Here is a 24,039-nt window from a genome sequence, read left to right on the forward strand (position 1 = left end):
AGGACCAGCCTCTTCCCCTTGTCTGCTCCTAGTCTGCCCACCAGCCCCTGGGCCGCACCGGCCACTCTGCAGCTGGACGTGCAGGGAGGTGAAGGGCTCCACGCGGATGAGGTAGTGCATCACGCCTGCTGCATTGGAGTAGTGGGTGCCATAGTGGAACTTGTCAATGGTCCCCGCTGGGTCCTCAAAGCTTTCATACCTGGGGCCACAGTTGGACGTGTCAGCAGAAGCCCTCCCTTCGCCTTTCCCTACCCGCTGAGCCCAGCCCTGCCCGCATGCTCACTTCTCCCTCACGAGCTGGGCATGCTTGGGGTTCACCACACCGATGGGCTTAGACAGGTCCCGGAAGACGGCTGGGTTGCTGAGGTCCAGGGTTGGGGACACGTAGTCCTGCAGGACCCAGGGGAACTGGCCGCCCACCCGAGCAGGGGCTGCATGAGGGCCCTGATGGCCTACCAGCCCACCCTGCCCTGCCCTCACCCTCAAGAAGGCGGGCACAGAGCCTGCCCACAGGTTCGGGGAGCACCACTTAGATGGGTCACAGGGGAGCAGGACAGACTGTCCTGGAACAGGATTCCTTTTGAGGAATAGAGACTTGGCAGGGGGGGAAGGGAGTGAGGCTGGGGACCTCTGGGGGTTGGCAGGGAACAGAGGCCAGGTCTTCATTGGCACACCTACCCTTGACCAAGCTCAGGGCTTGGCCCACTGGCAGGTACCTACATTTGGGGGAACCAAGGGCTGACAGGTCAGAGGGGCAGGGTGGAGGGGTGCAGAGTGGGGCCCTCACCACGGGGTACTGAGACAGGTCATTGTAGGTCCGTCCCGCAATGGTGTTGAGTTGCATCAAGTACTCGAAGTTGGATATCTCACGCTGTACCCATTTCTGGGGACAGGGGCAGACAAGATGTGAGCCAGGTGGGCTGTCCAGCACTGCCCCCTGATTCAGGGTCCCGACTTCACATCCCTCACACTCAGGGCTCTCACCTGGGTAAGGCCTGAGGCACGCAGCATCTCCTGGGGGGAGCGGCTGCTTAGGTAGCCTTGAGACGGGGGCCGTAGGCGCAGGAGCCACGAGTACACCTGGTTCCGTACCTGGGTGTGGGGTGGGATGGGGCCAGGCTGGGGCCTGGGAGTCTGGCTAGGAGATGAGGCTGGGGTCGTACCCACCTTGCATGGGAAATTGAGGAAGTAGTTGGCCTGATCGATAAAGAAGAGCTCAAGTGCTGAACGGCGCAGGTTGAAACGCCGCAGGTGGACCTCACGCAGCTGGGCCAGTGGGCGCCGGAAATCATAGCCGATGCCTATGGGGAGGAACAGCAGGTACAGGAGTCACTCACCCCAGCCCCACCCAGACCTCAGCCATTCCCTGCCATTCTCCTAACCCACACCACCAGGACGCACCCTCCTCAGTTTCCACGCGCTCAGTGCTGCCGTCGTAGAAGTACACATTCTGTGTGGTGACCTCCAGCAGCCCCGGGACCACGGCCACTACCGTCACCAGCTGGCACTCAGCCGATAGCACCAGCTTCTCACGCTGCTCATCCAGTTCTGCTGCCTCCATCCTAAAGACCAGCAACCCACCTCAGGCTCTAGGCTCTGGGACCCCCTTCTTCACAAGCCCAAAGGGCATCCAAGTGCCATTGAGTCATGGGGTATATACTCTCATGGCTCCCAGAAATGGGGAGGGGCTGCCTAGGGTCCAGAACCTACTGGTCCCAGCCCCTGTCCCCCACCTGCCACCCACTAAGCTTCTGAATATTTTGCCAGGATGCCAACCCTTGTCCCCTGCTCCCCTCACCCAGCCCCTGCCCACTCCCTGGGCCCCCTTCCTGCTCTGGTTTGTGTTTCTCAGTGCTGTCCTTGGGTGCCTGGCTGTTAAAAGAGCAACTCTCAGCCCTGTTAAGAGACTCTCCCACCCACCATCTGGCTTTGGACAGTCTCTTCAGGGGGATGTAGTCGGGCAGCAGAAGAGGACACACTCAGGGAGTTGATCCCACAGAGGCATGCACACACTGGAGCAGACTCCTTGCCCACCACCCCAGTCCGATCTCTCCAGGGCCTCACTCACGGAGTCTCCAGCTCAGCCAGCTCGTCCTCGCCGAGCTGGTCCTCCTGCAGCTCCTCCGGTGGGGTGCTCACTTTGGCCTCTTTGGTCACTGCCAGAGGCAGTGAGGCCTCCTCGGTGGGTGTCAGGGGAACCTCACCTGCAAGGGGCCAAGGGTACTCAGCTGAAGCAAGGCAGGACGGGAGACGGGACAATCGAGTTGGGCGGACCCAGCTCAGCACACTCCCTCACCCAGATTGTCGCGGAGAGCACTGGCTTCCAGGTGAGGGTCGAAGTGATGGTTGGGCACCAGCTTCAGACGCATGCGTGAGTATGTCTCGGCGCTGGACAGTTTCCAGCGGAGGGTGGGAGGGTCCCTGCAGAATGTCCCCCACGTCATGGGTTGGTAGAAGGCTGTAGACACCCCCATCCCTCCCTGGCCTCACCCCAAAGGCAGTCTGGGGCTCCAGGTGGCTCCCTCCCTCCCAAGCCCCACCCCTCCACAGCGACCCTGCCCCAAGCCCGGCCCACCTCAGCGCCCAGGCCCCACATGGGCTGGCGAGCTGGCGCCACAGCACCCCCCAGTGCAGCAGGGCCGTGGAGTGCTGCGCTGCCTGCTGCTTCAGCGCTGCGGTGTAGCGTAGCCCCTCCAGGCGCGCCCGCCTCTGCGCAGGTTCCAGCACCAGCTCCTGGGGTGGGGGAAACACATCAGTCCCCTGGCTGCTGCCTGTCCTACCCCTATTTCTCCACATTGTCAGCCATCTCCTGGGCGCATGTGTGGAGCAGTTTCCCATCCCTTACCCCGGGTGGCACACCTGGAAGGCCCGACGACTCTGGGCGCGCTCCCGCTGGCGCCGCTGCCCACCGCTCATGAGCATGTCATAGCAGGCATTCCAGAAACCTGACATAAGGTCGTGGCTCTTAGCATACGTGTCCATTTCGAACTGGGACATGGTTGGCTGCACCTGGAGGATTGGGCAGAGGAGAACAGTGCTCGATGTGGGCCCCAGCCCCCACTCCTCTTCCTGGGCCCCCACATCCAGGCACCTGTTTGTCGATGAAGTGGCGCCATTCGGGTGTGGCACAAAAAGCCTGGAAGTCTTCAAAGAAGGTGGGGCTGCCATTGGTGGGTGGCAGGGAGGGCAGTCCCCACTGCAGCCCCAGCGGCTCATAGGCACGGTCTAGCAGCGTGCGCACCAGTGGCACCAGCCAGGAGCAGCGCTCTGCAGCTGCTGTGGCTGCAGGTGGGGGCCCTGCCTCATCAGTGGCTGACTCGGAGGAAGAGGCGTTCAGCGCCCGCCCCAGTGCAGCCTCCAGCTTGGAGAGCACATAGCAGGCCTCCTCGCGGCGGGCTGGCACTGCAGTCTGTAGCAGCATGTGCAATCTTACGTAGGCCTGGGCATGCAGCTGTGGGCACAAGAGAGATAAGTGGCACCCAGCCATTCTTGGAGCTCCCAACACCTCCCATGCCCCCTGCCCCCATGCTCACCCTGTGCTCACCTGTGGGTCTTCCAGCAGGATGTAGCCAAGTACAAGCTGTAGGCCAATCTGTGCCATCTCACGGAGATCGGCTGTGCCGTTGGCCAGGTGGGGCCAGGCTCCCAGGCGATCAAGTAGGCTGCATACACCTTCAAAGAGCTGCCACAGAAAACAGGTTCCCAACAGACATCACCAGGGGAGGCCAGGAGTCCATGGAAAGGGAGCAAAGTAAAGTTTGCGCTGGGGGCCAGGTAGGGTTTGTGCACACAGGCAAGTCCACGCTCACAGGCATTCATGCTGATGCACCCACACCTGCGCATGTGTACCCATCCACCTCCCAGACCAGATCCCTGCAGGCTTGGGTGAACATGAGTGTTCATGTGGCTCACGCCTCTCTTGAGGGGTCGCACCTTCTCACTCCACAGTTCCTGGTTACCATGGCCTTCAGCACACAGGAAGTCCTGCAGCAGACGCAGCAGCCAAAGTGCCTGCTGGGTGAGGCTGGCCAGGACCCCCACGGGGGCCTCTTTGATGTCCGTTAGGGCTGACTCCAGCATCATCTCCAGGAGGCTGGCGGGTGAGTGGGGAACTCAAGGGTCTACCTGACTATCTTCTTTCCTTCCCCCGAGGCTTCCTGAAGCCCCTCCCCCTCCAGACTTTCCCTCTCACCTGCGCTTGATGCAGTCTGGTGGGCGCACAAGTGTCGCTGAGGCCCCCAGCTGGGTGAGCACCGAGAAAACCTGGCCACGCTCCCGCCAGGCAACCTCATCGCTGCCTTCCACGCCGCGCCACGTCACCGAGAACAGCACGTTGGTGAGCAGATTGCACAACTCTTCCTCAGAGGTTTGCTGTGGGCACAGGTGGGTGGTGTGGGCGTGGGTTGTGGGCGGCTAAGGGAGGGAATCAGGCTGACGCCCACCCATCCCTACTCAGCACCCCTCCTGGGGTAGCCACCCAGGAGGCAGAGCATTTGGCTAACAGTGAGCCTGGCACTAAGGGCCTGGAAGAATGGTGTAGGAGTCTCAGCTACTACCTGAGTTCCAGGCAGAATCCTGGGGTCTTGCCAGACTCCCAAGAGGAGATAAGGCAGTTCACATAGAACGAGCAGAGGCCCATCCCCAAATCTAGAAGCCCAGGGCAGGGCCACTGGAGTTTGCTGCCCTTGGACCCTGTGAGGTCTCTGCCCTACAGCTCTCTTGAGGGCCCTTCTGAAGCCTAGCTGGTGTCACCCACTGTGGCTCGTCATGACGAGCCCTGTTCCAGGAGCCCTCTGGGAACACAACTGCAGATAAGAGCTATGAGGGGACAGCAACAGGCCTGACTGGGGGCTGCAACCCTGGTCAGACAGGGCCACACCTTTGGAGAGGCTACACTGCCAGCCTTGTGTACCAGAAGTATCCTCTTTTGGGTACCATGCGGTGGCAGAGGGTGGGCCCACCTCACCTGTGGGTTGCTGGTGTTTGAGGTATCATCCCCGCTAATGGTGGGCTCCGGGAGGCTGCTGTCCTCCAGCACATTGGAGAGACTGGAGCTGTGGCGGCCAGGAGCAGCAGGAAAGGGCCGCGGCCCATCCAGTGGGGAAGGAGTGCCGGGCTGGCTGGCTGGAGTAAGAGTCCCACTGCTGCCGCCACCACCAGCAATGTTGCCTGATCCTACACTAGACCGTTCCAGGCCCAGGTCAAAGGGCGTGCAGAATGGGGAGAGAGCATGGTAAAAGCCATCAGGGTCAGGGCAGGGGGCCTCTGAGGGCAGGAAGACATCTGAAGGCTCAGCAGGTGACTCAGCGGGTGGCTTGTGTGGGGTTGGCTTGGGGGAGGTAGGTGACTCTGGGGAAGAGAGAGGGGGACTGCCGGCTGTGGCAGCCTCCAGGACATATAGCCGGGTCAGCACATCCTGCCAGCCAGCCTGTCGGGCCAGAAGCCGCACTACATCTGGCTGTCCATAGATGAGGTGGAAGAGCTGCAGGTGAGACCACAGCAAGTGAGGACACATCCAGCTGCCTGCTCCAGACCCTCATCCAGGGCCTTTGCAGAGGAGGGCTCCAGAGACCCCCTCATGAGACAGGCAAGGTGAAGGCCAGAGGGTAGAAGCCACCCTCCCCCTCCCCCAAAGCTTTTACCTCTCATGCTCACCTGGCGACAGATGTCTAGGCGAACGCTGAGGTCAGCCTGGAGGGACAGCTGTACCACAGCCAGCAGATCTGAGAGGTTCAGGCAATCTGGGGGGATGGGTTGGCGGGACCTGAGGGACTGACGCGACTAGGAAGGGCAGGGCTCAGCCCTGGCCCCTATGCCACTACCTTCCCTCTTCCGTCCTGCCTGCCCTGTTTTTCTGACATGTCACCCCCTCCACTTGGCCCTAACCAGGTTGTACCTGCCCCCAGGAACAGCTTGTAGAGGCCCTGGCAGAGCTGGGGGAAAACAGTCCCCTCAGGCAAGCAGGCAACCAGACCCTGGAGACCACACTCCCGCAGCCGGAGGCGCTGGCGGCTCCGCTCAGGTAGCCGCTCGTTCTGCTGCAGTCTGCGCAGGATCTGTGTGGGGGTCATCGGAGGACTGTCATCATGTGGAAGGAGTTACTGTAGGAGGGGAAGTCACCGTGCAGGTGTGTGGCTCAAGAGGTCCTTGAAGGCAGCTTCGTCCGCTGGCCCAAGGCCTGCTGTACCTCCCTGAACCCCAGGCAGGGGCCCCAGTGAATGGGATGCCAGGGGAGGGGGTGGGCTGGGTGTACCTTGCAGACTCGATCAGGCAGCAGGGGCAGTGACCCTGGCCGCACTAGCAGGGCCAGTAGCACTTCGAGGTTCCCTGGCTCCAACAGAAAGACAGCCAAGGACTCCTGTGCCAAGGAACCATGCAGCAGGTCCAGCAGCAGGTCCAGCACACCCACCACCTGGGGATACAGGGTCTCACACTGTGCCGGGCCCCCACCCCCCTCCCCCAAGCCTCCCCCTCCCCAACCTCCAGCCTACCTGACCATCATTGCCTGTGGCCGCCAAAAAGCTCAGCATGGTCTGTGTGACCTGCACGTCATCTGCTGAGAGACTCCGCACCAGGAACTCCCTGGCCAGGCCCAGGAGGGAGGTCTGCACGGTGCGTAGGTCATCAGCAGCCAGGGGGCGCTCCCGCTGCGGGCTGGCAGGTCAGCAGGCACACCCAGCCAGGTCCCAGAGAAAGGCGGGGAGAGAGGGTGGGCAGGTGAGTCAGGGAAGCGCACCGCCCAGTCCCCAAGGCCGGAGGCCACTGTGTCAGCCCCCCATGGCCCATCTGGCCCCACTGGCCTCACCTGTAGTGGGTGCGCAGAGCATCCAAGATAAACTGGACGCCGTACTTCTTCCGCAGCTTCTGTCTGTGCTCCCGAACTATGCTGGACATGTACTGGATGTGGCCTTAGTGGGAATGAGCAGAGGACTCAGGCCACTAGGCTGAGCTGGGCCCTTCGGATTCTCCAGGCCAGGGCCATGTGCCTGTCAGACTTCCAGGGCAGGGTCATAGTCCCCTCAGCCGCCCCATGGCATTCTGGATTCCTATCAGGTGAGTCCCTCAGATCCCCCAGAGCAGAGTTCTAACTTGTCAGTGCTCAGCTGCCCTATGGCCGGCCCCTTGCTCAGGTCCTCACACCTACCGAGGCGCACGGCGAAGTCACTGAGGGTCCAGAGGTGAAAGTTGAAGAGCAAATGCTGGTAGAGTAGGTACAGGAGGGGCCCGCTGCCCTCAGCTGCCACCTGCTCCATCAGCAGCTGGGCGGACATGAGCACGTTCATGTCCATGGCCCAGCTTGGGACCTGGGGTAAGACAGGAGCTAGAGTGAGGGCTCAGGCTCTGACCATCTGCTGTCTGAGCTTTTCAGCTGCCACCCTTCCCTGCACAGCCATGATGGCCACAAACATGGCCACCGGCCTGCTCAGAACCCTTTGGGGGCTTCCTGCCACCTCTGACATGCAAGCCTCCTGCCTGCTGTGCGGGTCCCTGCCCCAACCTGTGCTGGGCCTTTCCCCAGATTCTCCAGACCCAACCCTGCTCGGCCTTTCAGGCCCCACTCAAGTGGCAACTCTCCCAGGAGGTTCTTCATGACTGACAGGGCAGCAGGTTCCCCACTCAGTCCCCTCGGTCAGACAGGCTGACCATACCCCTAATCCCCCATGCCTGCCTCACCAGGCCCCACCTTTCGCAGGAGGGCCCCGATGATGGCAGGCCCCTGGCACTGCACCAGGCTCTCTTGGTTCACCACGTGACCCTGAAGGAAGTTCCGCAGCATCAGCAGAAAAGCAGCCACTGCGTTCCTCTCCATGCGTTCCTCTGCCAGCCATCAGGAAGGGGACAGATGTGCGTCAAGGGCCTGCCAGTGGCCAGGAGACCTTGGGTACTCCACCCCCCTACCATGCCAAGATTCCCTCTCCACAACATAGGCACCAGGAACACTTACCTGAAGATTTACCCAATGGGAGAACCAGGCCCTGGGTGTTGTGACCAGAGGTCAGTTCAGGACCCACAAGGTCATGCGTTTCAGCTGGACCTGCCTCAGCCTCTTTGGGCTGTGCAGCTACTCGCTCCAGCAGGGGCAGCAGGGCACCCATACCCCCAACGCAGTTCACCACATCCTGGGGGAAGGAGGATGGCAGTGAGGGGGGCCTTCCAGCCAGTTTCCTGCCCTACTCCACCCCAGCAGACCACCCAGAAGGGAAGTTTTGCTCTCTTGAACTGGACTGTCCAAATCCTCCGCAGGCACAGTGCTGCTCCCCAGCTGACTCCGAGCGCACGTGTGCACCATGTTCATGCCTCCTGCACACACCACCTCACAGACCTTCACATCCCAGGTCTCCACTCTGTGGCCCGTCAGGCGCCCATCAAGCCCATGACTGGGGGAAAGGTCCAGGCAGATGTTGTTCTTACAAGCCTAAGGACAGGGGAATGCGCAGGCAGCCAGGGTCAGAGGGAGGAGGGGGTGGCAGGCGGAGTGTGGGAGCCGGGGAAGTAGCACAGTCAAGCCAACCACTCCCCTGGGGCCCCCAAATACCTGAGGTGAGTAATGGAGGAGCAGCCTGGTGCTGAGCTCATGCAGCTCCCCCTCAGGCTTGAAGGGTGCCGTCTCATTGGGCCCTGGGAGGTGGGCAGGGGGCTTCAGACCTTGCTAGGCCTCTGGCCAAACCCCATCCAGAGCCTGCCTGACCACAGGAGAGACCCCCAGAGATGCCTTCTCCCCACTGGATCCCTAGCTTCTGGCCTGGGGTTGTGGCAGAGATGGAGGATGCTGCATACCCAGGGTGCACAGGGTCCTCAGAGCTGTCGCCTGCAGAGCTTCGTGAAAGATGGCCACAGCCCCCAGCTCACCCTCCAGGGATGTGGGGCTGCCCCACCGAGTGTCCTGGGTGCCTGCGAGGGTAGAGTCGATGCTGCCCTCCTGCAGGGGGGCCACCAGCCCGGACCCCCAGCCAAGGCCTGTGGAGGCTGGGACTGACTGGGAGCGGGTGAGGGCGGGGTGAGTGTAAGCCAGGGTAGCGGGGACTGGTGGTGTGGGCAGCCCCGTGGTGGTGGTCGTTGTGCGGTATCCAGCGGAGCCGATACAGCAGGAGGAGAAAGGCTGTGGGGCCGGGGTTGGGGGAGCGGTCAGGTCACAGCAGAACCTGGGGCTCCGCCTACAACCAGTTCCTCACAGTGACCCCCATGGCTGCATGGACCCCAGCGGCTAAAGTCTGAGGCCTGTGGGGCAGCACGGGACACAAGGGCTCCAGGTCACACCCTGCCCTCTGTGTTCCAAGTCCTCCCATCTACCCAAGGCCTCCCCAAACCTTGCTTGGCACACCTCACTGAGGGAGGGGCAGCGAAGGGGTGCCGTCTTGACCAGATGGCCGTCTTTGTAGACATGGACCAGGTTCTGGCTGAAGGGCCGGCGCCCAGGCACATGGACGATAGCCACGCAGTGCTAGAACAGAAGCCTCAAATTAGGCCATACTTGGGACTCAGCACCCTCTCTCTACTGGGCCACATGAGAAGGATGGGGTCTCACCCAGGCAGAGTCGGCAAAGGACACTTCGGGCAAACTCATGGTCAAATACTCCTTCCGTGTGCACACAGCCACCACCAGGGTCCCAGCCGCCGTGAAGAAGGCCTCAAACCCTGAGCCGCTGCTGGTAAAGAAGCTGGGGGCAGGCAAGCCAGTTAATGTCTGCTTGTTCCTGCTCACCCTGGCAGGAGGTCCCTGGCCCCTGGCAGTCACCCACCTGTACAGCTGCTTTCGCTGGAGTGGTCGGGTGGGGGCAGGGGTTGGTGCTGTATCCATAGGGTGCAGACAGAGCCAGGCATGAAAGGTGAAGCCAGGCCCTGGCCATCGCTGTACAGAGGGTACCATGATGCCCGCCATGCTGGGCGTGAGGTCAAAGTAGCGCAGAGCACGTGCAGGACCCTGGTGCCTGGCCATGCCTGATAATGCGCGGATGACAGCACCTGCATGTCGGGCCTTTCCAGCCTCAGCTCCACCTGGTCCCGAGTCCAATCCTGGCGGGGGGCGCAGCAAGTGACGCAGCTCCATGGGCCTTATTGATACACGGCCCAGTGCTTGTAGCAGTGCCAGCAGCTGCTCTTGGCAGCGGGCCTCCAGGGCTAGCCCTGTGCTGAGTGTCTCCAACAGGCAGCCCACCAGGCCTGCCTGCACGCAGGTGGCACGGCTGGCGGGGCAGCTGTCACAGAGCCACCTGAGGCGTTGTGCTAGGAAGAGCTGCAGCTCAGCGGTGGGCAATGACGGCAGCCACTGCGCCAGCACCAGTACCGGCTGCTCGTTGCGGATTGGTGGAGGTGGGCACATGCTGTGGTCACCCTCCACAGCCTGTGGGTGAAGAGAATGACAGTCCCTGGTCAGCTGTGGCACCCTGTCAACAGTGGGACTTTCTGGCTCCATTTACTTGCTACGGCAGCAGTCAGCAACATGATCTACTCCATCCTGCCCACAGGTTGTGTGTGAGGCTCAGGAAAGTCAGAGGGGCACAGATGACAATCACTACTACTAAGAGTCCTTCAGCACTGTTAATCCCTCAGCTTTAGTTTTCAGCCTGGGTTGGCCTAACCCCTAACTGCACGTTCCTAAGATAATCCTGGGGCTTGCTAACATGCAGTTGCTTCCAGGACCCCTACAGGGCCAGAATCCTCATTCCAGTGACACTGACAGACATGGCCAGGCTACAGGTCACACTATGTACTGGCCGCAGTCAACATGGTCCCCCAGGATGGAGAGCTCACCATCTGTGGTAACCCTGACTCAGTTCTAGTTGCCTTTGGGACCCTGGTCCCAAGCCCCTTCCCTCACCATGTTGAGCAGCTCTTGCAACAGCCGATGGGTGGGGGGACCATGGCTCTGCAGAACCTCCTGCAGGTGAGGGTAGCCGATGCGCTCCTTAAACACCTCCTGTGTAAGGTAGTATGGGGAAGAAGTGAACATATACATGGGCCGGAGGGCAAATTCAGACCCCCTGGAAACTCTGGAGGGGCATCATGTTTTGGGGTTCCCTTGCATGGCTCTGCCTCTGGGTGACAGTGCTGGTGGGCAGTGGGCTGCAGAGGGATGGGGGGGACATGAGTACATCTCAGAAGGCTGTAGATGGAGGTGGGCCTACAAGTGTCCATTCCCCATCCAGCCCTGATAGAGAAGATGCAGCTCCCAGGACAGACTGGCGACCACACCTGCCCAGTGAGCTTTAGGGCCGGGCAGTCACCTCCCAGCTCGCTTGCTTTGCTCCAGGGAGCAGGATGCTTATAGCCACTGGCCAGGCCTGTTCTGGGGATATGGTCAGTTGAACTCCACCCCACACCCCTACTAAAGCTGCAGTGCAGCAGCCTCACCTTGGCCGAGGGGGAGTCACTCATGATGCAGGTCAGCACTCTGACTACATGGACTGCAATGGCGTCTGTGTCTTGGTCCAGGACCTTGGGGTGGGGAGGGGCCATCAGGAGAGGCAGGGGCCAGGGTATCACAGCTGGCAGCCCCCTGCAGTAAAAAAGGTGCAGAGCCAAACACCCCAAGGCATGTGGCATGTGCTGGATCAGCAACTCTGTCAGAGCACCAGGTCTTCTACTCCTTGCCCCAACTGCTGTGACCCTATCACCACCTAGGGCCCTCTCTGAGCAGCTCAGCAAGACCCACTCTAACAAAGGCTGGGAAGGGCCTCACTGGGACAGATTAATGGTGGACACTCTCACTGCACCCTCCAGTCCCCCTTTCTGTAGTGGAGTTAGGGCCCTACCCCCAACCTGTCTCCCTAAAGCTAGACACATGAGTACAGACAGGCCAGCAAGTGCCCCATCACCCACAGTGATTGACAGGGGTCAGAGATTTAGGGACAATCAATCATAGGATGTTAGAACCAGAAGAACCTTCGAGACCTTTAAGTCTCACCTTGCCCCTTCCCCCTAGATCCAGGTGGGGACACTGAGGCTCAGCCTGGCTGAACCTGACAGCCAGAGGCATGCTGCTGCCTCTCCTGCCCCACCCTGAGGGGGTCAGGGGTTGAGAGGGCTTGGAGAGTTTCTCAGCAGAGACTAGGTCATATTCGGCTCCATGGGGACTTTGGTCCCAGCTTTGCCTGACTCCCCAAGTGACCTCAGGCATCAGTCTTCCCCCTCCAGGCCTCAGTGTCCTCATCTGTAAAAACAGGGGAGTCACTTTGCCCTGCCTGCTTTGCAGATGAATAGACGTGCAAGCTCTCAGAAAATGACCACGTGCGGTGAACACGTAGGGTTACCTCATGAAGACAGAGCCAGGGTAGGGGCTATGGAGGTTGGGGCCCACAGGTTGAGCCCCCAGAAAGGGTGCCCGCTGTGAAGCTGCCAGCTGACACCCTGACCTCCTACAGCCCACATGCAAGGTGAATCAGGGAGCACATCATCAGGGGCTGGGGGACACCCAGTGACCCGCTGAGGGTGGGTGCAAGAATCTACAGAAAGAAATGGCACCATGAGGGAGACCCCTTTCTCTGTGACTATAGCCAAATCCTTGAGTGTCTGGGCTTCTGTCTCCCCTTCTGAGAAATGAGGTAGGTGGTTGAGTTTCGAAGGTTCCATCCAGCTTGGCACAGCCAGACCCCAACACCCAATCAAACACCAGGCAGGCAATAGACCACCTTCTGTCCTGTTCCCTAGGATGGGGACTTGGAAGGCAGGCAAGACAGCATGGAGGATCCACACCCATTGCTTGACCATACCAGGCCTTATACACATCTGCTCATTCCCCCAGCTATAGTGCAGGAAAAGCTCAAAGAAGGAGTCCCAGGGGGTGTCTGAGCTGGTCAGCCCCAGGATGGTACCTTTTGGACATCGGGCTCAGTCAGTAACCGGGTAGCCAGGTCACTGTCCCCCTCAGGGGGCGCCCGGGACTGCAGGTACAGCTGTGGGGAAGGGGGGAGGCACAGGGTGGAGGAGGCAAAGAGAGGAGGAAGATGGGAGAGGGCGGGGTTAGAGCAGGACCAGGGGCAGCTGCCAGGTGCCCTGCCCGGCACTAGGGAAGAGTAGGGTGCTGAGCCCCCTGTGCCCTGCTCAGATGGGCAGTCGGGGGGATGAGTGGGTGGGAGCAGGCACTGCATCTGAAAGCAGTGGTGCCCTCCTCTAGCCCCTGTACTTGGGGCCACGGAAAGGGAAACAAGGTGCCAGAGCAGCTCCCTTCCTTCCAAAACAAGCCCTGCTTCCATGGGGCACAAAGCTGACCTAAGCCTCAAGCCCAGTCCTATGGAGGCCCCAAGGGATGGGCCCTTGTCCATGCCTCAGACTCTCCCACTGAACTGCAGGCCATCCCACCAGCTGCAAAAAACTGACTCTGTCTAGCCCATGTTTGCTCAGCAGCAGCCTGGCACCTATACGTGGCTCCCCTAGCCTCTGGCTTCCAGACCCTCACCCCCAGGCTGGGCCCTACCCACCTTGCTGTTCTGAATGAGCCGAGTGAGGTGTTCAAAGCAATTGTTGCTGAGGAAGGTGGCTTGCAGCACTGGCCGGTCTTCACATGCCAGCATCATGGGGATGGCGTCTGTGGAAGGGTCAAGGGTCAGGCCCTGCTCAGACCCCTCTAGGCAGCCTTAAGCTTTCCTTCCCATGCTGCCCTATCCAGACCTTCCATCATCACTTACGCTTTTCCCTCATGGTGCCCCTTCCCCAAGAGCCTGGGAGCCCATACCCACCGAGCATGCTGACCCGGAGGGTGACAAGGGCCTCTTCGGGGCCTGAGCTCAGACCAGCTGGCCAGTCAGCATTAAGGACATGGAAGTAGCTCTCAAGCAGGGCACGAAGCTCTGGGCCACGAGGAGGTGTGCGGCTGGCATGCAAGACATGGACTGCACCCACCAGTGCCTCTAGAGCCAGTGGCACTAGGCAGGGGTCCGGGGCTGGCCCACGGCTCCAGCCCCGCACCACACTCAGCAGGCCCTTCACAGAGCCGTCACTTACAGCCATCTGCCCATTCTCCTGCAGGTGTGGACAGAGATAGGCAGTGGGCAAGGGGCTCACCTAGCAAAGAGATACTGAAAGAGCCGCTCTCTAGTCCACAGGCTCACCTCCCGGCCTACCTTTCCTCCAGCGAGGATGGCGCAGAAGAGTTGGATGAGACGCAACAGTAGTACGGGAGGCAAGTGGTCTGCATTCTGTAGGCTCTCTGGGTAGGGGGGTGTGGGCAGCGTAATGTCACCAAGGTTGCAGGGCTATGGACCCAGGGGGCTGCACAAGAGGTGGGTGCCCTGGGGTGGAGGGGAGAGGGAGCTGGGCCAAGTAAAAGACCCAGTGTGAGGGATAAGAGCTGGCTCTGCCCTGGGGGGCATCTAAGGAGTTATGGCTGTATAGTAGAGGGTCTGAAAGGGACAACCCTTCTTTGGGGGACTTAAGGGGGCAAAGCCCAGCCCTGAGAGTCTAGCCAGCTTCCCAGATCCTTAAAACCCAAAGTGAGGGCCCCAGCATGAGCACATCCCCTTCCACTTCCCCATGATGACCAGGGCTTAGTTTCTCAGATGCAAATCTCTTGTTCCCTCTGCCCCTGTGACGGTTGGTGCTTCCCATGCCGTGCTCTGGGGACTCTGCTGTATCTACTATACTGATACCACCTCCCCCCATGCCCATGCCTTTGCTTGGGACTTCTAGGGGCTTTCACAGCCTAATACGTAGGAGGCCCACCTGGCCCTGCGCCAGCAAAGCTGGATGGGATGCCAGGCCAGGGACTGAAACTCAGAGGGCAGAAGGGACTAGCCCTGGGTCACACACATGCCTAGGGGAGGAGGAAGAGTAGGGCTGGGGAGTGATTCCCGCTGGATGGGTGGGAGGCCTCCTTGGGGATGGGGCTTTTGAGGGGAGACCTGAGAATGCAGTTGGAGGAGAGAAGGCACAGCATAGGCTAAGACCCTGAGGTGGGGTCAGTGGTAGCAGTCTGGGAATGAGAGGACAGAAGCCAGGCTGAGCAGCAGGGCAAGTGGAGAGAAAGGCTGTGGGAGGAGTAGGATTTCATCTTGAGGGCGTCAGGTTGACATCAAGGGATATGATGGGAGGAGAAATAAAATCCAGTTTGTTTTAATAAGAGCACCCAGGCTATGGGAAAATAAAGGCGGGGAGCTCCCTGGGGTGCCTCCCCTCCTGGAGCTGCTGCTCCAACTCTAGATCCAGGCCCACAGCTCCATAGGGGCATCACTGAGACACTTAATATTCCAATAGTTCACCACCTTCTCACAGCCCTGCCCACCTCTGTCCAGGCCATATCCCGCCCTGAGCCTATCTAAAGTCCTGGCCAGTCTCCCTCCAATGAGAGGAGAGAGGGGACCCAGGGGAGGAGGGTCACCAGGGAGAACAGGTTCACAGGACCACCTGTGAACAGGCGGCCACAGCTGTCCTGGGCATCAGATCCTCCAGCAGCCAGGCAACAGGAGGTGGAGATGGGTGGAGGCTATGGGGCAAAGGGATTGGACCAGAGAGTTTTAAGATCACAGTAGCGTACAAGTGGCTAGAAGGATCCAGGAGATGGGAGGGAAAGAGGATGAGAGATCTGGATAGGCAGGTGGACCCCACCCCTCCACCTGATGGGAGGCCCTCGCTCCAGCCCAAGATGTCCTTTCTCTTCTGTCCCTAAACTCCTGCTTGGTCTTTGGTTCTCCCAGTCCTGCATGCAGCCACCACCAAGTGGTTCCTGTGTATGGCAGGATCAAGGAACTACAGGAAGGGGCCTAGGTTTGGGGGTGGGGCCAAGTGGGGGCAGGGGTGGGGCCTGACCTTGGAAGAAGGCACTGAATTCCCGGGGCAAAGCAGCGGGAGGGAACTTGTATTTGCTCTTCTCCTTGGAGCTGATGACTTCCCTGGGGGCGGTGAGGCCAAGTACATCAGCCCGGCTCTCACCACTCCTGGCTCTCACCCCTCCTTGGGCTCAGTGCAGCCATCCTCTTCCCACCCTCCTCTGGGTTCCCTGCCTGTGGGCTGGGTCTCACCCACTGCGCTGGCGCCGCCAGGTTTGGTAAGGGTCAAAGAGGCCCTCGCAGAGAAGCAGAGCATGTAGGGCCACATTCTCCAACTGCGTCCCTTGGCCCTGGCATCCTTTCAGCTGTAGGTGTGGGGAGAGAGGGTTAGCCCTGCCATGGCTACTGCCTGCCTCCCTGCATACACCCACTGCCCCCCAAGGTAGAGGCCACTTTACCTCCGCCACCAACTTGGTCAACAGTGCCAGCACTCGGGGCACTAACACCTGGCCCCGGCCTGCCTCTATGTTCTCCAGGTTCCTGGAGGAGTCAATGATGAGAGAGGTCACAATAATACAGCATGCCCCTCCTTGCCCCCACTCCCTCTGGCCCACAGTTCTGGGCCCCTGCTTGTAGAGTGGACAACAGGGACACCTGCAGAGAATGATGAAGAGCTTGAGTAGCAGGAGGGCTTGCTCCAGGTCGGCCTGGTGCAGCTGTTCAGCCAGCACATGCAGCTCATCCAGTGGTAGCAGCGGGACCTCTGCACCTGCCTCCTCTGGCCTGCAAGGAAAGGGGAGACATGGGTGCTGAGGACCCCTCAATCTCCCTGCTCTGTCTCTGCCCTCTGTGCAGATCCAGCCTCACCTTCTTGGCTCCAGAGAGGACAGTGAGATGCTCTTCTTGAAGGCACCTACGAAGGCCTTCAGCCACTGCTGCAGGTAACCGAGGTCCTTCTGTAGGCAGAACAGGGGAACAGTGGTGGGGGGCAGAAGGGGTGCAGTAAACAGGGCAGGGACAAGGGGATGTGGACAGAGGTGAAGAATGAATGGAGGTGGACACAGTGCATGGACAACAGGTTAAAGGCAGAGTGGAGGGTGTGGAGGAGGGGAGTGGGGGATGGGGGAGGGAGGGCAGGACATTTGAAGGTCAGCATCAGAGAGTTAGGTACATACTGACCACTCTTCCAGGCACCCCACTGCTTCTCTCAGCCTCCTAGTTTCTGCTCCCACCTCCCTAATGCCTGCAGTCCTAGGCAGGTCTGACACAGCCAGGGGAGGGGCGTTAAGTGGGGTGTAGCTGTGGCCCACACTGGTGCTAGGGCTGGAGAAGGTGTCCCACACAGCAGCCACCCCCTACCAAGAGCCTTGGGCTGAGTCCTCATCTGCCATCTTCACCCAGCCCAGCAGCCACCACCTTCAGTAGCCTTCTTTAACTGTGGATCCCAGGACACATGTGTACCATTAGACAGGCAGACTCAGACATGCGCACATCCTCACGTGTGGCCCTGCCTTGCCCTGGGAACTTCCACCCACCCTTGCTGGTTACCTGGACCCCAGGCCCCAGAGCTGGTTCCATGGGCAAGAGGGGCAGTGGCTAAGCCCAGGTCTAGGCGCTGCCAGGAAAACTTTGGTGCGAACGGGAAACGTCTCCTCCCGCCCCGGGGCTGGGGCAGGAAGCGCAGAGTCACGGTGGGGGAGGGGGACCGCTTCCTCCCGGCAGACCGCAGGGATGTGGGGGGGCTGGGGCACCCTGGGCCCCAGTGAGAGAGGCTGCAAGCGACCTGGCCTGCACTGAGGGTGGGACCTGTTACAGAGGGGTGGAGTCACCTGTCCTGGGTGGGGCTTATGGGCCAAGACTAGTTTTACAAGCATGAGGTCAGCGCCTGGAAGAGCTCTTATCCAGGTGAGGGTTCCGACCCTGCTGCTGCAGTACCCTTCGCTTAAGGCACCCACAGCTCCCTGACCGGCGCCCAAGGCCTCAGGCCACAGGGGTTGATGTAGAAGACTCAGCCATACCTTTGTCCCGCCCCCCTGCCTGCCATGTCCTGGCCACCTCATCTGGACTCTGCAGTTCTCTTCGCTCAGGAACACAGCTGATAAATCCTAGCCTAGCCCGTATCTGCTCTAACCTCTAAGCCCCTCACAGGGGACAGGGGTGGGTTGTGGCTTATACAGGAGCTCCTCCAGGCTGGCCCCATCTGGAGCTTCTAACCAGCTGAGTCCAAAAGGCAGCCTTCTTTCCTAGAGTCAGAAAGGTGGACAGGGGGAGCTAGAGTGGAAAAGGATGAAGAGGCAAGGGACACATCATGGTCAGCACTCAGCACGCCTCAGCCCGCTCCCCAGGGGCCATGGATCTCATACCCAAGGACCTCCAGAACTATCGTTGGATGGATGGCTAATTTTTGCAGCCTATGGGCCCAGACCACAGGGCAAGGCCTGAATGGCCCCAGGGCAAGAGGCCTGACTGCAGCAGACCTGAGCCAGATCCCCCCAAAACCTAGAAAGAGCAGCCATCCACCCTGTGATTGGGGAACTCCCTGGTACATTTTAGTGCAGATCTGAAGCCCAGACAACTCAGAGAGGTGCCAGGGCCACTATGGTGCAGACCCACACAACCATGACATTTTGTCTGTCGGTTACATTTATTGACCTCTCCACCCTCTCCTGCTGGCAGCCTCCTCCTGAACAATCAGCAAGGAGCCCAAAATACCCAGATCCTGAGACAGCAGAGGTGGCCAGCGGCCCTGGACCATTTCTTCTGAACCTCCTCCATTGCAGATGGGGAAACAGGAGGTCCCACAGGGGATGCCTTATCTACTACTTTGTCTTCAGTGTACCTTTGAGGATGCTAAAAGCCAGACCTTAGTTCTAGGCCAGGACCACTCATGATTGCTAGCAAGCCAGCCCATGCAGACCATGTGACCCCGATCCTTGCCTCAGTGGCCCCACAGAGACCCCTGGCTGCCTTCAAAAATGTCCCAGTACTGTCTTCCTCTCTTCTGTCCCTCAGTCAAGCCAGTCACTCAAAATGTGAGTCTTCCTGCCAGCTGCAGTTCTACTGAGCACCTGAAAGCCCAAATTTGACTGTGTCTAACCCCTCCCCATAAAGGCTCGACTGCTGAGCAGCATTCCAGGCTGCTGGTCCAACCAGGACCTGCTTCTCCAGCTTCCACCTCTCCTCCTCTGTGGTTCACATCCTCCTGTCCAGGCCTCTGCCCACCCTATGCCCCACTGCCTCGTGTGACTTGGGCTTTTGGTACTTGAGCAGGAACCTCCCACCTTCCTGGTGGCCATCACCTTAATCAGCCTTCCCAGGACAAGGGTGGGTCCCTCAATCTCTACATACTCCTGCTTTCTGTCCCTAGAACCACACCCTTGGCCTGTCCAGTCCTGTAAACTTTCAGCAGATTGGGCTTAGCTGGGTTCAGGGCTGGGGCAATCAAGATAGCCTTCAGGGGCTCTGAAAGGGGATGAGGAGGTCTCCAAAGCACGGTATTAGGCAGGGGTGGGGTGGCTGCCTGTCCTGCCTCCCTGGGTCTCACCTTTTCTCCCTGGAAGGCCTCAGGCCAACTCTGACCTAGGTCCCATGGCTTGAGACTGCAATGTGTCGGGGTATGGGAGTCCCTCAGGGAGCCAGGGTCAGAGGGCAGAGAATGGCAGGGGATGAGAGCATGGTGGCAGTGCTGCATGTGAGGGTCCAGGGCCTGGGAGGGGTGGCCATGATGCTCAGGCTTCCCATGCCCCTCTCAGAGCCTCTGCCTTGGTCGGTTGTGCCAGCTCTGAGCAGGAACACGGGTCAGGGACAGTCCAGCCCCTTGCCCCAACCTAACTGGGTCAGGGCCCCAACCCTGTCCCCCATTGAAGGCAGGTCGGGAGCAGCCACACCTGCCAAGCCCTCTCCAGGGCCCATGGGTAAGTGATGCCCAGGTCCTGCAGCAGGGGAGAAGGTTGTGGGAACGCGGAAGGCCAGTGTTCCTGGGAAGAGGGGGTCTCATGTTCACCTCCACAGAGACCCCAACTTATGCCCAACCAGCTGTGAGGGCACTTGAGAGTGCTGGGGGTGAGGGCTCCCGAGGGCTGCTTAGGCTCAAACAGTCCCTGGGTGGGCATGGAACTGCCACTCCTCTGGAATTCTGAAGTAACCTGGAGGGCTGAGGGCTGGTGGTTGTGACATTGGTGGGGAGTACAGGGAGTACACCTTGTTTGCCAAGGTGACAGGGATCATTGAGCTGCCTGACACCATGCTGCTCCCAGACCGTGCCTGATGTACCCCAAGTCCAGCGCACAGTGGGCCTCGAGTAGACGTCTGTCACCATCACGGCCTGATCAGCCAGTCACATGCCCTATCACAAGCTCATATCTGAGGCCGTGCGTGGGTGGTACCCACCTCACCTCCAGCCTTCACACCCCAAACCTGCTGGATGCCTGGGCCCAAGGGCGTGACTCACTGTCTCTACCCCCACAGGTCTGCCTGTGCTTTGCTCTTGTTTGCTCTGCTGAAATGCCCCCATCAGGGGCATCAGTGCCCTTTGTAAGACCCATTCCTGTCTGGTGCCTCTCACCAACAGAATCAGTGGTGAGGGCATGGTTTCCGGAGTCCAGTCCCCGTTCTAACTCTCAGTAGCTTCTTACTTAACATTAACCTCTTTAAAACCATCCCTTTGCTTCATGGGTAAAAGTTCTCCAGCCACACCTACCCACCTTGAGGTCAGGGTAAGGTGAGTGGAGTTCCAGATCCAGGGGCTCTGGCCTGCCTGAGCTCCCTGAATTCCAGGCAACAACCCCCAGCCCCCTCTGTGAGTGACAGTAAGAGGTATTAATGGACCCCAGGGAAGAGCTAAGAGCAGGAAGGGAGAGAAAAGCACAGCTCAAGAGTGGGTGACTCCTCTCAGTCAGAGCTGCCTGGGTGGTAGTGAGCACTCCATCTTCAGGGACAGACAAGCAGAAGTGGGACAGGGTGGGGTCTATGTGGAACAGCCTATCCCAGGCCTAGGGGGTCCCCCCATTCAGTATCAGGACGGGGAGGACAATGTCAAGCTAAACGTGACTTCTGGCTACATCACCAGGACTGGAGGTCCGGCTTGGAGGATGTTAGGCCATGGGATGAAGCAGGAAGATGGGACTTTGCTGGGGCAGGGACAACTGAGGATAGTGGTTTCAGTGCCTGGGTGGCTGGGCCAGTCTCTCCCCCTTACCTGGAGAGGGGGTGCTGAAAGGGTGGACCTTCTGATCTCCATGACACCCACCCTGCCCCAGGGCCTGACCATCCCCTTGTACTATTGTTTTTTTTGTTTTGAGACGGAGTAGTCTCGCCCGCGCAGGCTGGAGTGTAGTGGTGCAATCTCAGCTCACTGCAAGCTCCGCCTCCCAGGTTCACACCATTCTCCTGCCTCAGCCTCCTGAGTAGCTGGGACTACAGGCACCCGCCATCAAGCCCGACTAATTTTTTGTATTTTTTTTTTTTTTTTTAGTAGAGACGGGGTTTCACTGTGTTAGCCAGGATGGTCTTGATCTCCTGACCTCGTGATCCGCCCACCTCGGCCTCCCAAAGTGCCAGGATTACAGGCGTGAGCCACCGCGCCCAGCCACTGTTTTTTTTTTTTTTTTTAAGCAAGGAAAGCACAGATTTATTGAAATGAAAGTACACTCCACAGAATGGAAGTAGGTCAAGCAAGCGGCTCAAGAGCCGACCAACCCCTTTTACTATCACTATGGAAAATGGGAATTTCCTTCCAGGGTCCCCATAGATCCCATGGTAACCGACTACGGGGACCCCACACTTCCCCATCAGCTCCCCATTTGTCATAACAACTCCAGGAATTACCAGTGCCCACCCAAGCCTGGGCTGTGTGCTCATCTCCCTATCACTACAGGCCCTTCTCCTTCAGGTGCCTTGGTAATAGAGGCAGGGGACCAAGCACCAAGGAAGTGATTCCACCTTCCCTTTACCCATTTCAGGAAGGTAAACTGAAGCCCAAAAAGGAATATGACCAGATAAAGCCAGGCACAGTGGCTCACGCTTGTAATCCCAGCACTTTGGGAGGCCGAGGTGGGCAGACCACGACATCAGGAGTTCGAGAGCAGCCTAGCCAACACAGTGAAACCCTGTCTCTACTAAAAATACAAAAATTAGCCAGGTGTGGTGGCACACGCCTGTAGTCCCAGCTACTCGGGAGGCTGAGGTAGGAAAACCACTTGAACCCGGGAGGCAGAGTTTGCAATGAGCTGAGACCATGCCATTACACTCCAGCCTGGGTGACAGAGTGACTCTGTCTAAAAAATAAAATAAAATAAAATAAAATAAAGGAATATGACCAGGTAAAGTACCAGGGGGAGTGGAGGGCCTGACCAGGCTTCTGAGAGGCAGTAGAGATCATCAGTTAGGGAGAGGGAACTCTTGGGGAAGTGTGGGCAGGATGAGTTTGCCTCCAGCCTGACCTAACCTCCCTGAACCCCTCTGAGGCCTCAGTGGCATAGCTGGACAGGTCAGCTTCTGCTCCCTCCTGTCACCTGAGCGTTTGTTCTGCCCTGACCTTTGTGACCCTGAGTGCCCTTCCACATTCAGTGCCCCCTCACTCTGTGACCCTATTCACTGGAGGGGTTGCTGAACATCACTGCTGCTCCGGCCTGAACCGGGGCCACTCATCTGCATGCTATGTGGCATTAACTTTTATGGGCTGCCCAACCGCCAGCCTGTCAGGTGCTGTCCCCAGTCCCCCAAGACTCTCATGCCCTTCCTCTGCCTTCCCTGGGGGAGCTCTGGTGGGCTCGGAGTCCTCTAGATGAGCCCCCACCTGTCCACCAGGCCAGCTCTGCCCTGCCCCAACTCCTGACAATTTGCTTCTTGTCCCACTGCTCCTGCTGTTTCTTCCTCTCAGCCCTCAAAGCCCAAACTCAGCCTCCTCTGGGGTGACTTCCTGACTGGTCACTGCCATGGGACCCACCTCCTCTATCCAGTCATTCAGCTAATACCCAAGGAGCACCTACTACATGTCAGGTCTGACAATCGTGGTAGGATCCTGCCTTGGTTTCCCCACCAGGGCCCTAAGGAGCTCTAACTGAGTGAAGTCCTGGGATGCTCTGACCCTTCCCTCTTCCCTCAGCAGCCACCCACAGCCCCCTCCTTCACTATGAGACCCCAGTTGAGCCGGGCCCACAGGGGGAGGGGGTGGATGGGTCTAAACCTGGGGTCTTTAAGAAAGAGGAAGGGCAGGAAGGAGTTACTCCCACCTCTCCATCCCCACCCAGACCCACAACTGGGGAAACAGGTTTGCCAGCTGATGTCAGCTCTCACTGCTGAAGGGAGGGGTGCAGGTGTTGCTGGCTGGGTGGCTGGCCAACTAAAGGGTCTCTAAACACCCACTTTCAGCTCCGCCCCTTACCTTGCACTCCTCCTCCCCAAGCACACACACAATAGGTCCCTAACAGGACTCAACGTTGCATAGCACTACTCCTCCCTGGATTGGGGGTTCCAGGAGCAGGGGCAGGAGCAGGCGGGCAGGAAGGCGAGCTGGGAGGCTGGCCCTAGCTTCCTCTTCCCAGGCAGCCTGGCCCCGCCTGGCTCCTGGGTTTGCTGTCACATCCTGGATTTGTTTGCCTGGCCCCAGGCTGCCCCCTGTCTGCTCAGGCTTCCAAAGCTACAACCTGCCAGCCTATGCTCCATACATGCCCTGTGAGGTGGTGAGATCCGGGAGGGGGAGGCTCAGCACAGATATGAGCCATAACCACCTCCTGAGGGGATGGGGGGTGGCCATGTACAGAGCTCAGCTAGATGGGGCATCAGGAGGCAACCATGCTGGAGTTACTGTCCTGGGAGATACCAAGACACTCCCAGCAGCCTGCCACCCAGCCTGAAGACCTATCATCAACATCCCTCACACTCATCACCTGGTTTAAGCCCCCTTTACCTGCCCATGCACCTAGAACCTGCCCATAGCTATAGGGCAGTCAGAGGAAGGAGGACTAGGGGTAGGCTTCTCTTCAAACCCTCTGCTCCTTCACAACCACTGGGGATGGAGGCAGAGAAGCTGGGGTGAGGGGACCCAGTGGGGCCAGGAAAACAGGAGCCTTCTCTGGTCTGGACCAGGTATAATGGCTACCTCTCCGCAGAGTCCAGGAAGCCCCTGAGGTCAGGGCTGTGTCAGTTTTTTATTTTTATTTTTTGAGACGGAGTCTCACTCTGTCACCAGGCTGGAGTGCAGTGGCGCGATCTCGGCTCACTGCAACCTCTGCCTCCCTGGTTCAAGCGATTCTCCTGCCTCAGCCCCCCGAGTAGCTGGGATTACAGGCACACCCCACGACGTCCGGCTAATTTTTGTATTTTAGTAGAGACGGGG

The 24,039-nt window shown here is 59.3% G+C and overlaps 2 protein-coding genes across 12 annotated transcripts in view; one reads left to right on the forward strand and one right to left on the reverse strand.

Annotated features, from left to right (window-relative positions):
* NBEAL2 (neurobeachin like 2) overlaps positions 1-24,039 on the reverse strand; it is a 30,035-nt gene that overhangs the window by 4,391 nt on the left and 1,605 nt on the right. For 4 of the 11 annotated variants that reach the window (XM_032161773.2, XM_032161771.2, XM_032161768.2 and 1 more), the window contains exons 2-40: positions 16,569-16,657; positions 16,356-16,484; positions 16,160-16,241; positions 15,954-16,066; positions 15,742-15,824; positions 14,061-14,146; positions 13,677-13,959; positions 13,419-13,525; positions 12,813-12,893; positions 11,353-11,436; positions 10,820-10,918; positions 9,741-10,342; positions 9,527-9,659; positions 9,323-9,442; positions 8,779-9,100; positions 8,537-8,619; positions 8,324-8,416; positions 7,946-8,120; positions 7,685-7,818; positions 7,145-7,304; positions 6,806-6,908; positions 6,492-6,654; positions 6,254-6,412; positions 5,897-6,056; positions 5,656-5,741; positions 4,967-5,482; positions 4,193-4,371; positions 3,934-4,093; positions 3,545-3,682; positions 3,092-3,451; positions 2,860-3,009; positions 2,576-2,733; positions 2,297-2,421; positions 2,069-2,204; positions 1,402-1,562; positions 985-1,301; positions 788-883; positions 284-408; positions 59-199 (exon numbers count right to left, since the gene is read on the reverse strand). In XM_032161773.2, coding sequence (XP_032017664.1) covers positions 59-199; positions 284-408; positions 788-883; positions 985-1,301; positions 1,402-1,562; positions 2,069-2,204; positions 2,297-2,421; positions 2,576-2,733; positions 2,860-3,009; positions 3,092-3,451; positions 3,545-3,682; positions 3,934-4,093; positions 4,193-4,371; positions 4,967-5,482; positions 5,656-5,741; positions 5,897-6,056; positions 6,254-6,412; positions 6,492-6,654; positions 6,806-6,908; positions 7,145-7,304; positions 7,685-7,818; positions 7,946-8,120; positions 8,324-8,416; positions 8,537-8,619; positions 8,779-9,100; positions 9,323-9,442; positions 9,527-9,659; positions 9,741-10,342; positions 10,820-10,918; positions 11,353-11,436; positions 12,813-12,893; positions 13,419-13,525; positions 13,677-13,959; positions 14,061-14,146; positions 15,742-15,824; positions 15,954-16,066; positions 16,160-16,241; positions 16,356-16,484; positions 16,569-16,657 — 6,491 coding nt within the window. Of the gene's footprint in view, positions 1-58; positions 200-283; positions 409-787; positions 884-984; positions 1,302-1,401; positions 1,563-2,068; positions 2,205-2,296; positions 2,422-2,575; positions 2,734-2,859; positions 3,010-3,091; positions 3,452-3,544; positions 3,683-3,933; positions 4,094-4,192; positions 4,372-4,966; positions 5,483-5,655; positions 5,742-5,896; positions 6,057-6,253; positions 6,413-6,491; positions 6,655-6,805; positions 6,909-7,144; positions 7,305-7,684; positions 7,819-7,945; positions 8,121-8,323; positions 8,417-8,536; positions 8,620-8,778; positions 9,101-9,322; positions 9,443-9,526; positions 9,660-9,740; positions 10,343-10,819; positions 10,919-11,352; positions 11,498-12,812; positions 12,894-13,418; positions 13,526-13,676; positions 13,960-14,048; positions 14,147-15,741; positions 15,825-15,953; positions 16,067-16,159; positions 16,242-16,355; positions 16,485-16,568; positions 16,658-17,249; positions 17,337-24,039 lie in introns of those variants that run through there. The other 7 variants (XM_032161769.2, XM_032161772.2, XM_032161770.2 and 4 more) reach the window with 7 other exon arrangements.
* The window catches only part of CCDC12 (coiled-coil domain containing 12), a 78,176-nt gene continuing 70,754 nt past the window's right edge, over positions 16,618-24,039 (forward strand). Inside the window, exon 1 of the mRNA XM_058442035.1 lies at positions 16,618-16,642. The gene's annotated coding sequence lies outside the window, so the exon portion shown is untranslated. The remainder of the gene's footprint in view (positions 16,643-24,039) is intronic.

This window comes from Hylobates moloch, unplaced genomic scaffold (assembly GCF_009828535.3).
Source record: "Hylobates moloch isolate HMO894 unplaced genomic scaffold, HMol_V3 SCAFFOLD_8, whole genome shotgun sequence".
NCBI classification, from domain to species: Eukaryota; Metazoa; Chordata; class Mammalia; order Primates; family Hylobatidae; genus Hylobates; species Hylobates moloch.